We start from the raw sequence: 11,791 nt of genomic DNA, 5'->3' as shown, positions 1-11,791 counted from the left end.
TAATATTGAATGTATGGGTATTACAAGAGTTGATCTACCACGAGATCAGAGAGGCCAAACCCTAGAAGCTAGCCTATGGTATGATTGTTGATGTGTATGTTGCCCTACGGACTAAAACCCTCCGGTTTATATAGACACCGGATAGGGTTAGGGTTACATAGAGTCGGTTACAATGGTAGGAGATCTGAACATCCGTATCGCCAAGCTTGCCTTCCACGCCAAGGAAAGTCCCTTCCGAACATGGGACAAAGTCTTCAATCTTGTATCTTCATAGTCCAGGAGTCCGGCTTGAAGGTATAGTTCGGCTATCCGAACACCCCCTAATCCAGGACTCCCTCAATGGGTTTGGAAGAGGACATATGCTCTATCCTGCAAATGTGAAGATGCAAACAAAATAACTGGATTTATAATAAGCAAGAGAAATAACTAGATTTATACAAGTGCAAGTGCTAGGAGAAGTGCAAGAAATACAGTTATGTGATACTAAAAAAACAAGTGCTTGCTTTATGAATTTTACCTCATGGCCCATCATGTACACCATGCTAGTTCTAACATTCATTGGGTCCAACCTGGGATTTAGTCTTGCTGGCATTATGTCCTGCAAAGATAATACATGCATAATTAAGTTGGATAACTTGCAGAATTGTCTATGTTGCATAATTTAGTAACTTGCAAAAAGTATATATGTTGCAAAATTCAGTGACTTGCCTGAAGAATTGAAGGATCTTCTATTTCTTCTTCTTCATCTAGTTGAGCTTCAACTTCTGCTGCCATGTACTTGTCATGCCCTTTCTTGTTATGATCGGATTTTCCACAGATAGAGCAATGCATGGTCACACCCTTCTTGTTGAGATATATACTACCATCTTTTTTCTTCTTCTCTTCTGGGGTCTTTTTCCTATTCTTTGGTGGCCTGCCCATTACCTTTGTGAAAACTGGTGGGTGTACTCTAATCCCATTCATTTTCTGCCAGTGAGCTTTATCTCTCATAGGCATGATGTTGTGACCATATGCCTTTAGATAGGTTTCTATACTATAGCATTTGTGGACCAACTCTTCTGGATCTATCCTATCAGCTCTACAGCAAGCAATTGTATGATTGCAGGGCACCCCACTAAGTTGAAATCTTTTACAATCACAACACCTAGCAGGAATGTCTACAATGTATGTGTTGTTTCCAGACTCAACGGAATATACTCCAAGACCACAATGAGTTGGATAGCAGTTACCAGAGTACTCCGCATTCTTGTCCAACTTCTTCCTGATCTTGGGGCAGATTCTTCCTGTCCACTTCTCCATTGCTTCCCTCTGCTTACTGTCTTGCCTTACAATCATCTTGTGCATTATACAATCTAGCATAGACACAATGCAAAGCTCCCTTGCATCCAAGATGTAGCTGCAAGTACATACAAATGACACAATACATAATTAGCTCAAGTAACAAATGTTGAAGTGACAACACAAATGCTCAAGTAACAAATCATTAAAGTTCAATCAAATCCCACCTATTGTATACTTCTGACATGTTGTTCAGTAGTATGTCACACTTCGGGAAATCTGAGAAAAATGCTTTGACCCACTGGTTTGGGTGCTTCCTATCCAACCAATTGTAAGCTGCTTCATTCTCCTCCTTGAGCTTGTCTCTATTCAATTTCCATTTGTCCATATTTGTAGACCTAGCAATGGCCCAAAGCATATTCTTCATTGTTTCACCTTTGAACTTTTGATGAAAGTTCTGGTACAAGTGTCTAACACAAAATCTGTGTTCTGCATCTGGGAAGACCTTTTCAACAGCATTGATTAATCCCTTTTGCCTATCACTCATGATAGTGAACGGAGAAGTGTTGAGAATATTTAGATCATTTTTAGTGTAGTGAGGAACCATTCCCATGTAAATGTGGACTCCACCTCAACCATGCCCATGGCAATTGGGAAGATGCAGTCATTTGGGTCTATGCCCACAGCTGTAAGCAACTGCCCTTTGTACTTGCTCTTCAAGTGACATCCATCAACAAAGATTATTGGCCTGCAACCATTCAAGAAGCCTCTCTTGCATGCATCATAAGACCAATATAGTGATGATAGATGATCCTTTGGCTCTAGGTCATCCTTCTCCTTCACCTTTGTTGTGCAAGCTATAAATTTGTTTCCAGGGTTGCTTCTCCTCAATTCCTGGCCATAATCCCATAGCATGCTATACTGATCTACTTCATCTCCATTAATGATCCTCAATGCTTCTTTCCTGGCTCTGCCCAACTTCATTCTGTCTGGTAGCAACTTAAACTGTTTCTGAACTTTTCTTCCAAATGTAACCAAGTCCATCTTCTTATTGTCTCTAAATTCATCTATGAACATTTGTGTGAGATATTTAACTGTCAAGCACTTGGAGTTCCATATTTTCTGACATGTGTGGTCTCCATTGTACTCTCTCACAACAATGCTGCCTGTTCTATTGTCTTTTGAAGCTTTAAGCTTCCAAGGACAATCAGATTGACATGATGCGTTTAACCTCTCTGCCTCATTCCTTGGTTTATAGATTTTAACTCTATTTTTGGCACTGTATGCAGTGAGTGCAGCCCTTAGTTCTTTCATTTCTCCAAATACCAAGCCAACCCTGAACATTGGGTTGTTGCTATCCAGCTCTAGATTGAATACTCTAAATCTGTAATTAAGCTTCTCAAGCTCTTCCTTGGACAGATTGAGGTTATCGTCATCTAATGGGTCCTCTTCGTCAAATATTTCAGCTTGCTTCTCATTATTGTCATTCAACTCTGGATCCACATTCTCAGCAAACAGATCATCATCCCCATCTTCGCAGTCAAAGTCACTCTCATAAAAGTCCGAGTCGGTCTGTGCATCTTCTGCTTCCCCTGCTTCCTCCTCCTCCCCTGTTTCCTCCTCTTCCCTCGCCTCCTCTGCATATGAACCAGAAGTCCCTTCTCCAAACTGACCAGACCTTGGCAATTTTCTAGGTAGTGTTGGGCATCTATTGAGTATGACATCGTCGCCATACAAAGTCCTTATTTTGTTTTCCTCGTCCACAAACAGTCCTTATTTTGGGCATCATAATCCAACCTGGACAAACAGTACTTCACCATGCCCAATGACCATGTATCAACATGGCAGTAGTCGAAAGCATCATGTGTACATCCAATATTTGTATATGATCTGTTTGTAGTTGTACCCTGCCCTATGAATATCCCATTGTGCTCAAACTCAACTGAAAACAACTGAGTGTCTTCTCCATTTGTCACTGCACAAAGCGGAACATTTCAAAACTCAGCAACTGAATTACTTATGTATGCAATTCAACACATAAGTGGACATATGCACTGAATAAAACTGTAACTGGAGAAATATATAAGTGAAAATGGACATAGGCAGTGAAGATAACTCTAAATGAAGAGAGACATGGCAGTAAATGTACTAACATATTTGTAACTGAAGATATGTGCACCCGAACATATTAGTAATTTAAAAATGCAGTAGAAATGAACGCTTGTTAAAAATGCACTCTTTCTGACAAATGCACACTTCCATAAATTAAAATCCACTCTTTTAAACTGGAATTGCAGTACACACTTCATTTTGCAGTGATCTTAAGTTCAGTTTTCTGCCCACTCTTTTAAACTGGAACTGAAATTGCAGTACACACTCTTTTGATCTGAAATTGCAGTAGACATGTGCAGTTAAAAACTGAAGTTTTCATCAGCAGACATGGACTCAACACATGGACATCATTACAATGTTACAAACAGAAGTACAGAGGCATGGATTCCTATCAATAGTAGTAGACAAACTACACTTCCATATTGGTATCTTCAACGGCATCTGAATGCTAAAATCACCTCTTTAATCCCCATCAACAGCACCAGACAAACTACAACAGCAGCACATCAACTACAGAATCAAACCCACACCGATTAGGTTCCTGATTGCAGCCTCGATCCCCAAAAACCTAGTCTACCATCAATCCGCACAGGAAACTCATACCAATCCACACAGAAAACACCTACTATTCAGCACTAAATATGAAGAACATGGATTGATCATCTGGGCCACCTAAACCTAACCAAACCCAGGCCAATTAGGTTCCCAATTGCGGTATAGAGGAAGGGATTCGGTACATACCGTACTCGGGAGGGAACTCCCCTGGTTCACGAAGTCGCGGCTCCATCGATCGCCGGCGCCGCCACGCCCAAGACGGTGTCACCCTGGGTCGCCGTCGAGGACGAGACAGGGGAGGGGTTTGGGGAGGGGTTACGAGGGCGTCGGCTGTATATCTGAACCGTCGAGGGTGTTTTTGTTTAACTCTATTCAGCCTGGCGCGAGTGAGGACGAAAGACTGAATTTTGCGACAAGTCCGGGGGGTTTCTAGATAAATGCAGGTTGTTGACGTGGCACTCCACGCGGACTAGTTCAGACAGATTTGTATGCGTTTGTTACGGCAGTAGAGTTCATGTACTACTTTTTTGGGGTTTTTTAGTTTTTGTATGAAACTGTTCCCACCACCACAAGTTTATGTACTAAAACATGTATTAACTCATTTTAAAACTAAGTCGGACCCGTCGAACCAAGGCGCCTAAACCACCGCACACCTTCCAAATCGCCTAAGACATAAAAACACAGTCGCCTACACTAAAAAAAGGCACATCCGTGACAATATGACCCGAACAAAAAATGTCATGGTTATGACACTTATATGATAATAATTATGACAAAAACACGTATCATCATAGATGTGCTGGGCTTCTATTTCTATGACAAAAAAATCATGACAGAAAATGGGCTTTTCGTCTTGGACGGGCCGGGGATGCACCTGCATGACATTCTTTGGTTGTCCATAGATTTTGCACCTGCATGACACTTTTCGATTCAAGACTTTGCCGTTACTTTAAAACTGGAAAAGCTTTTCGGAACGTGTTTTAAGCGTTGGGACAAGGACCACCTCGTGACTCACAAACTCTGACCGGTTTTTTCTTTTTTAGTTTTCTGCACGCTTTTATCCTTTCTTTATCCTTCCTTTTTTTATTTTTTTAAATACATGATTTTTTTTCAAATCAGACCACTTTCTTCGAATTTATGAACATTTTTACAAAATATGTCAATTTTTTTAAATGGATAACACAATATTCCAAAATAGTTGATTTTTTTCAAAATCGAGGATTTTTTAAAAAATGACGAAATTTGTCAAACTTAAAAAAATTATAATGTTTGAACTTTTTCAGATTTCAGAAAAAATAATAAGATTTAAGAACTTCTTTTCAAAATTGATGAATTATTTTTCAAATTTGTGAACTTTTTCTCAAAATCGATGAGCTTTTTTTCGAATCTATGGATTTTCTGAAGTTTGTGAACTTTTTTTTCAAAATCTTTGAACATATCTGAATTCACTAATTTTATTGGTTTTTGAAAGAAAAAATCATTTTTTTGTATTTGTGCCCAAAAGTCAACTGTTGTCGGTCAACTAGTCAACCCTGAGGAGCGACCGTGAAACGGTTTCTGGAACGAGCAGCCTGGTTTTGAAACATTTCCTGGCCTAGCCCATAAGGCGTGCGTCTGGGCGTCGTTTCTCCTAGCCAGCGCTTAAGACGCGGACTAGAAGGTCCCTACGAACATGGGTGAGAGATGACGGACATGTGACGTGCGCGCAACGTGGTTGGGCCGGTTTGCAACGAGGGCCTAGTTGCGGGACGTTTTGAAACAATGATTGAGTTGCAGAAATATGAAATATGTGAAGGTTGGCTCTCGACTAGTCAATAAAGAATCGATCCGACGCGGTGGACGCTCACCTACGATCGATCGATTGAAGGCAACCATTTCTGGGAAGAGTTTGTAGCCTGGAGGAGGACACACCCCTCAGTAAAAAAAATTGTCCCAGGACTCCGCATCAGATGCTTCTTTTTTCACGAAGAAAATACGTGGATGAATCAATCGCTGGCGTTTGCTTTTTTTAACGGAAGTGGCTTCCTTTGGTCCACGTTGAAGTATTTCTCATCATGTCGACACCTTCCGCGAAAAAATATGCAACAAATGCAAGCGTCACGTGAGCACACAAGCTAATTAAGCGTCTCCGGTTCGCTGCAAATCGCGGCCATGGACGATGGGGACCTGGCCTTCTCCACGGGCAGCTACTTCGACGACGTCCTTGGGGGCACGGCGGAGCACCTCGCGTGCTGCACCCACACCCACACCTGCAACCTGCCCGCATACGACCCCACACCCACACCTGCCTCCACGTCCACTCCCCCGCCGAGCCCGAGGACGACCACGCCACCTCCCGAAGCAAGAAGCGCCACCCGCACGGCAACCTGGCAGCCGTGCACAAGTACCGCAAGAAGAAGAAGAAGCACACGACGATGCTGCGGGAGGAGGCGGCCCGTCTCAGGGCCCTCAACGAGCAGCTAGTGAGAAGCACTATTAGAAAATAAGGCATCAGTCCCGGTTTTGAAGGGTCTTTAGTCCCGGTTCTACAACCAGGACTAAATAATCGGGACTAAAGGCACCAACTTTTAGTCTCGGTTGGGTTATGAACCGGGACTAAAGGTGCTCCACATGACCGTTGTGGGGAGCCCATGCAGGAGGACTTTTAGTTCCGGTTTGTAACACCAACCGGGACTAAAAGACAGCCACGCGTCAGCACCTACCAGGCGCTGGGTTTTTTTTAAGAAGGATGTCGGGGGACTGATCCACGGACACCTATGGGACCGGCGGGCCGAGTCCCTTTCGGTTCGGCGGGGGCGGAGGCCGTGCAAAGAGCGGATCGAGGCGAAGCACACGAGCAGTTTACCCAGGTTCGGGCCGCACGGATGCGTAAAACTCTACTCCTGCTTTGTGGTTTGTATTGAGTTCTTGCTCGGGAGCGCGGAGTGCTACAGTACACACCAGCAGCTAACGAGACCGAGCGTGAGTGTTCGAACCCCCCTCTATGTTGCACATGGGCCTCCTTTTATATGCTCAAGGGGTCGCCGACAGGTGGCAACGTAGACAAGGGCAAAAAGGGAAAGGTGTTGCGGTTGGTACAGCTACCTGCTACAGTGTATCATACCTAACCCTGACGGCAGGGGAAAATGGCCTTAAATGCCCGTCTGCGTCGCCTAAACAGTGTAAAAGGGGCTGTCAGGGACGCCACCGCTCGCCCCGGCAGCAATCTTGTCAGCGCCGCTTGCCACCGCTCACCGCTGGCTGCACAGCCTCCCGCCACGTACGCTGGGAAGGGTCCCAGAGCGACACATTGGTGGATGTGCTGGAGCGCGGGCACGGAGTGGTGGCTTGCCGCGGCAAGCGCCTTGCCGCGGTCGTTGTCTTGTCGCGTCCGGGAGCTTGTCGCTCACCGGGCCTTGCCGGGACGCGAGGCGCGTCGCGGCAATTTCCTTGAGGTGCCTTGGGCGGCCTTCCCGGCAAGCTCCTCTTGCTGGGGTCTTGAGGTGCCTTGGTTGGCCTTCCCGGCAAGCTCCTCTTGCCGGGGTCTTGTCTCCTTGAATGGCTCCAGGGGAACCACGGAGGACCTTGGCGGTCACCCGGCAAGCCTTGCCGCGGGATGCTGCGACTGCCCGTGCACAAGTTCGGGATACTAGGGTACCCCTACTCTATTACATCGACAGGAGCCCCCGGGCCTGGGCCATACACGGTGCCGAGCGCTGTTGGGCCAGGCCCAAAACAGGGCACGGGCACGCGCGGCCTAGGTTACGCCGTATCTCACTCCGTATCCACCGCGCCCTCCCCGAACGGCACGCGTTGAATGCGGCGTCGTGGGAGAGATCGTGGGTGGTTACTTTATTCGGAAATGCGGAACGTCCGCCCCCTCCCTCTTTATAAGCAGGGGAAACAGGGGCAGTTCGCACATTCGCCTGTTGCTGCTTCCAATCTCAGAAATCTCCGCCGCTCCCTTGTCTTCCCAAAGCCGAAAGAGAGCAGCGCTCCGCCCCCCATTGCCACCAGCGCCACCAACGCCATCAATCTCCTCCACCACTTCCGCCATGGCTCCAAAAGCCGACAAGGGGAAGGTCGTGAAGTCGACCGAGGCACAGCGGCTTGCGGCGCTGCGGAAGGAGCGCGCAGTTTTCCCCCCAAGCTTGTCGCGAAGGAGCTGAGGGAGAACTACTACCTCTTCTAGTCGGCGGAGACGCGAGCGCATCCGTGCACGAAGGTACTCCCCGCCGCCGCTTGGAAGAAGGCCCCAAATGGATACCCCTTCTTCGCTCTGTTCTTCTACTACGGGCTCTGCCCGCCTTTCTCTGAATTCTTCTGCGACATCATGAATACCTACGGATTTCACCTCCTTGACTTCACCCCCAATGCCGTTCTGACCATGGCAGTTTTCGCACATCTCTGCGAAAACTTTGTCGGAGTCCATCCCAACGTAGCCCTCTTTCGCCATTTCTTCATACCCCGAGTAGAGAGAGGGGAGCCATTATCCGGCGGAATCGCCTGGATCTCGAGGGCCGGCAAGAAAGAAACCTATCTGGAGGGAGAGTTCCGCGGCAAGTGGGAGGAGTGGAGAGCAGATTGGTGCTGGATTGACGAGGAGAATCCGCAGCCATTCACCACCCGGCGCCAAACCCCAGTAGCACGCGGCAGCGATTGGAGTGACGTGGCCCCGGAAGACGACAGGCTGAAGATTGCCGTCACCAGGATCTTGCGCCTCAGGCTTGCTGGGCTTACTGTAGGCGCCGTTGGCGCAGATTTTCTTCGCCGCCGCATCGCCCCCCTGCAGGAACGGGGGAGACCCACTTGGGAGTTCAAGAATGCGGCGGATATCATGAGGCTGCGGCCGGGCCTCAACTACAACTTTACTGTTCTGGAGCTCAACGCGATGCTCCAAGAGCTCTTCAAGTATGACCCCCAACATCCCGAAGTTTTCAGGTTGCCGGGGGGCGTCGTTCCGTTGTGCAACAATTCCTCGCTCGACCGCATCCGTGCAATGATGCCGGAGTGCGACTCGCATGGAATTGTGCCAACTTGGCAGGAGCCTGCAGACGACGTCGTGCAGCAGTTCTTCGATGACTTGATAGAAGTGGCGATCCGCGCCGACGAGAAGGACGGCCTCACCCGCGACACCACCAACGCGGAGATGGCACTGATCGCCACCAGGCTGGAAGAGGCGGCAGCAGCCGCAGCCGCGGGCGAGTTTGGATTCACCGTGGAGGAGGCAGATGCAGTGGAGGCGGGAAGCCGTGCCGAGCGACAGGAGCCTGCCGGCGAGAAAGAGCTTGCCGGGCAGAACGTCGAGTCGAGCGAGCCCGCCAAGGATACGAGCGGCTCGCTGAAAATCAATTCGTCTTCCACTTCATCTTCAGACAGCTCGCCGCAAGCAGAGCCTCCATCCCCACCAAGAAGGCGTCTCCGCAAGGCCGGTGACGTAGCGGAGCGGCAAGCGGGTCAACAGTCGCCGCACCGCGTGACACGCTCCACCGCGGCAAACACCGTTGCCGCGGGAGCGCCTCATGCTGCGACGACAACTGGAGTGGGGCCCTCCCGGACCACCGCTTCTGCTCCTGCCGCTTCTCACGCCGCGACGACAGCTGGAGCGGGGTCGTCTCAGACCGCCGCCACTGCTCCCGCCAAGCGGCCAAGGGAAGCTTCTCCTCCGCCTCCTCGCGCCGGGCGCGCGCCGGACTTCGACTTCTCCGCGTTCAGCTCCGACGAGGAAGAAGAAGAAGAAGAGTAAGCTTCTCTTGTTGTACTTGTTGTTCTTTAATCCTTGATGTTTTGTCTTGTGCCTCACTTGCTTTACTCTGAACTTGTTCATTTTCAGGACTCTGGCCCAAAGAGCAGCGAAGAGGGCCAAGGCCCCGGTGATTATCATCGAGGATGAACCCATGGCGACAGCGGGGGGTGCACCCGAGACAACCTTGCCGGACCCGGCAACTTTTCTCTAGAGCAGCCCCCAGCGTAAGTATCTGATTTGCTTTCCGCTGTGAGGCGCGCATGGATATTCTGTCTTTGCTGATATCTGACTGCTGACTGGTGTAGGAGCAGAGCAGCCTCACCAGGAGCCAAGGGAGAATCCCCCGACAAGGGAGAATTCTCCGGCAAGGGAGGGCTTTCCGGTAAGGGAGAGGTCTCCGGCAAGGGGAGGTTCTCCGGCAAGGGACAACACCAGCGGCCACCTGACGGCGGAGACCACGACTACAGAACCTGGTACAGGTAATCCTTTTGCTGAAAAACTTTCCCTGGGTTCTTCTTCTTGTTGGATTTTTGCTTGACTTTTCTCCCCTTTCCGGCTGCCAGACCCATCTGCTGCGGAGCCGATGGAGACCGAGGTCACCGCCGACGAAGAAGCCGGTGGTGGCGATGCCGCCGGCGCAGAGGCCGCCAAGGCTGCCGCCGCGGCAACTGGCGAGGGGTCCGGCGATCGCACTGACGGCCCTGAGGCCACAGGAGCGCCAGGCGCTACACCGACCGCCGACCCGTCCGCCGCTGCCGCAGCGCCAGGCTCCGGAGAGCCCCAGCCAGGCGTCTACCTGAAGGCCGGCGAAGGCGTCTTCATCAACCTCCCCTGGGCGTCGAGCTCCAGGGCGCCGGTCGAGGGAGAGATCTTCGACGGGGAAGTGCTCGCCTCCGCCGGGCTGACGCTGGTTGACGCGCCAAGCAGCAGCAGCAACGAGCCCGAAGAAGAGCGGCTACTGCGGAAGTTGATGTCGCTCTACCGCGCGCGGCAAGCCAAGCTGGAATCCCGCGAGGCTCTAGTCGCGAAGGCGGGAGCAGATATCGAGAAGCGCGCGGAAGAGCTCGGGGGTTTCCATCGGGAAGCCCTCTGGTCCCTGGCGGAGGAGCGGGAGCAGCTCGCTGAAGTGCAGAAGGCTTTCCTCCTCGAGAAGGCTGAAGTCGAAGAGCGGTAGCGACTTGCCGCTGTGAAGCTAGCCGCGGAGGAGGGCGAGCTGGCGCAGCGGAAGGTCAATCTTGACGCCCACGAGGAGGAGCTTGCCGCGCGTGAGGAAAGACTTGGCGGAGCCCTCAAGCAAGCAGAGGACGCTGCCGCCGCCGCCGAGGCCGCCAAGAAGGAGTTGGAGACGAAGGTGGCGCAGCTAGAAGCCGATCTTGCCGAGAAGGGCAAAGAGCTCAGCGCCGCCAAGGACTCCAACGCGGATCTTGAGTCGAAGCTGACCACTTTGACTAGGACGTTGGATGGCGCCAAGAAGCAGGAGGCGGCCTTGAAGGAGGAGATCAAGGCCGACAAGGCGCTGCTAGAGAGTGTTGCCTCCATCCAAAACGCCTTCAGGGAGACTGTGGAGCATTGGACGGAGAGTCTTGTGGTTGCCGCCACAGATATTGACAGGGAGCTGGCGCAGCTGGGGATGGGAGATGTCGGGTACCCCTCCGACAAGAACCTCCAACCCAGCGCCAAGCTCGTCTTGTTCTTCAAGGGCGTGGCGACGGCCCTCCAGCGACTCCGAGAGAGGGTCCCAAAGCAGCTGGCTGACGAGTCACGCAAGATCTGCGCGGGAGCTCTTCAGAAAGTGTTGGTGAAGGTGGCCTTCCGCAATCCGGGCCTCAACCTCACCAACATCCTCAAGACCCTGCCGCCGGATGCTGATCTGGAGGCGCTCAAGGCCCTTGTCGCACCCATTGTGGACAAGGTGAGCGGGATCAAGAGGATCGAAGGCGATCGCGTAGATTAGGCCGCCCATTTCTTCTTTCCTTGTCGCTGTTTATCATGTTACGAAAACAATCTATTAGAGCTGCGACAAGCTATCTTTGTAATATAACTCTATTCTGGGTAATGATTGCAATGTTATTCCCTTTACTTGATTCCTTCCTTTGTATGTTTTTGCCCTACATTTTTAGG

At 50.3% G+C, this 11,791-nt stretch overlaps 1 protein-coding gene and 1 pseudogene across 1 annotated transcript; one reads left to right on the top strand and one right to left on the bottom strand.

Moving 5' to 3' along the window:
* Positions 1 to 364: 364 nt before the first annotated feature.
* Positions 365 to 1,825, bottom strand: LOC147962202 (uncharacterized). The gene is made up of 3 exons (XM_087534086.1): positions 1,506 to 1,825; positions 709 to 1,396; positions 365 to 598 (listed from the first exon to the last, which is right to left on the bottom strand). The coding sequence occupies exons 1-3, from the start codon at positions 1,823 to 1,825 to the stop codon at positions 365 to 367; spliced, it is 1,242 nt and encodes a 413-aa protein (XP_087390212.1).
* Positions 1,826 to 6,096: 4,271 nt separating this feature from the next.
* On the top strand, positions 6,097 to 6,431 carry LOC125519440 (basic leucine zipper 23 pseudogene; annotated as a pseudogene).
* Positions 6,432 to 11,791: the final 5,360 nt, after the last annotated feature.

This window comes from Triticum urartu, chromosome 7A, assembly GCF_056163025.1.
Source record: "Triticum urartu cultivar PI428250 chromosome 7A, HENAU_Tu73, whole genome shotgun sequence".
Taxonomy (NCBI): Eukaryota; Viridiplantae; Streptophyta; class Magnoliopsida; order Poales; family Poaceae; genus Triticum; species Triticum urartu.
Note: the sequence above shows the minus strand (reverse complement) of the source record. Positions and strands in the feature narration are given on the sequence as shown.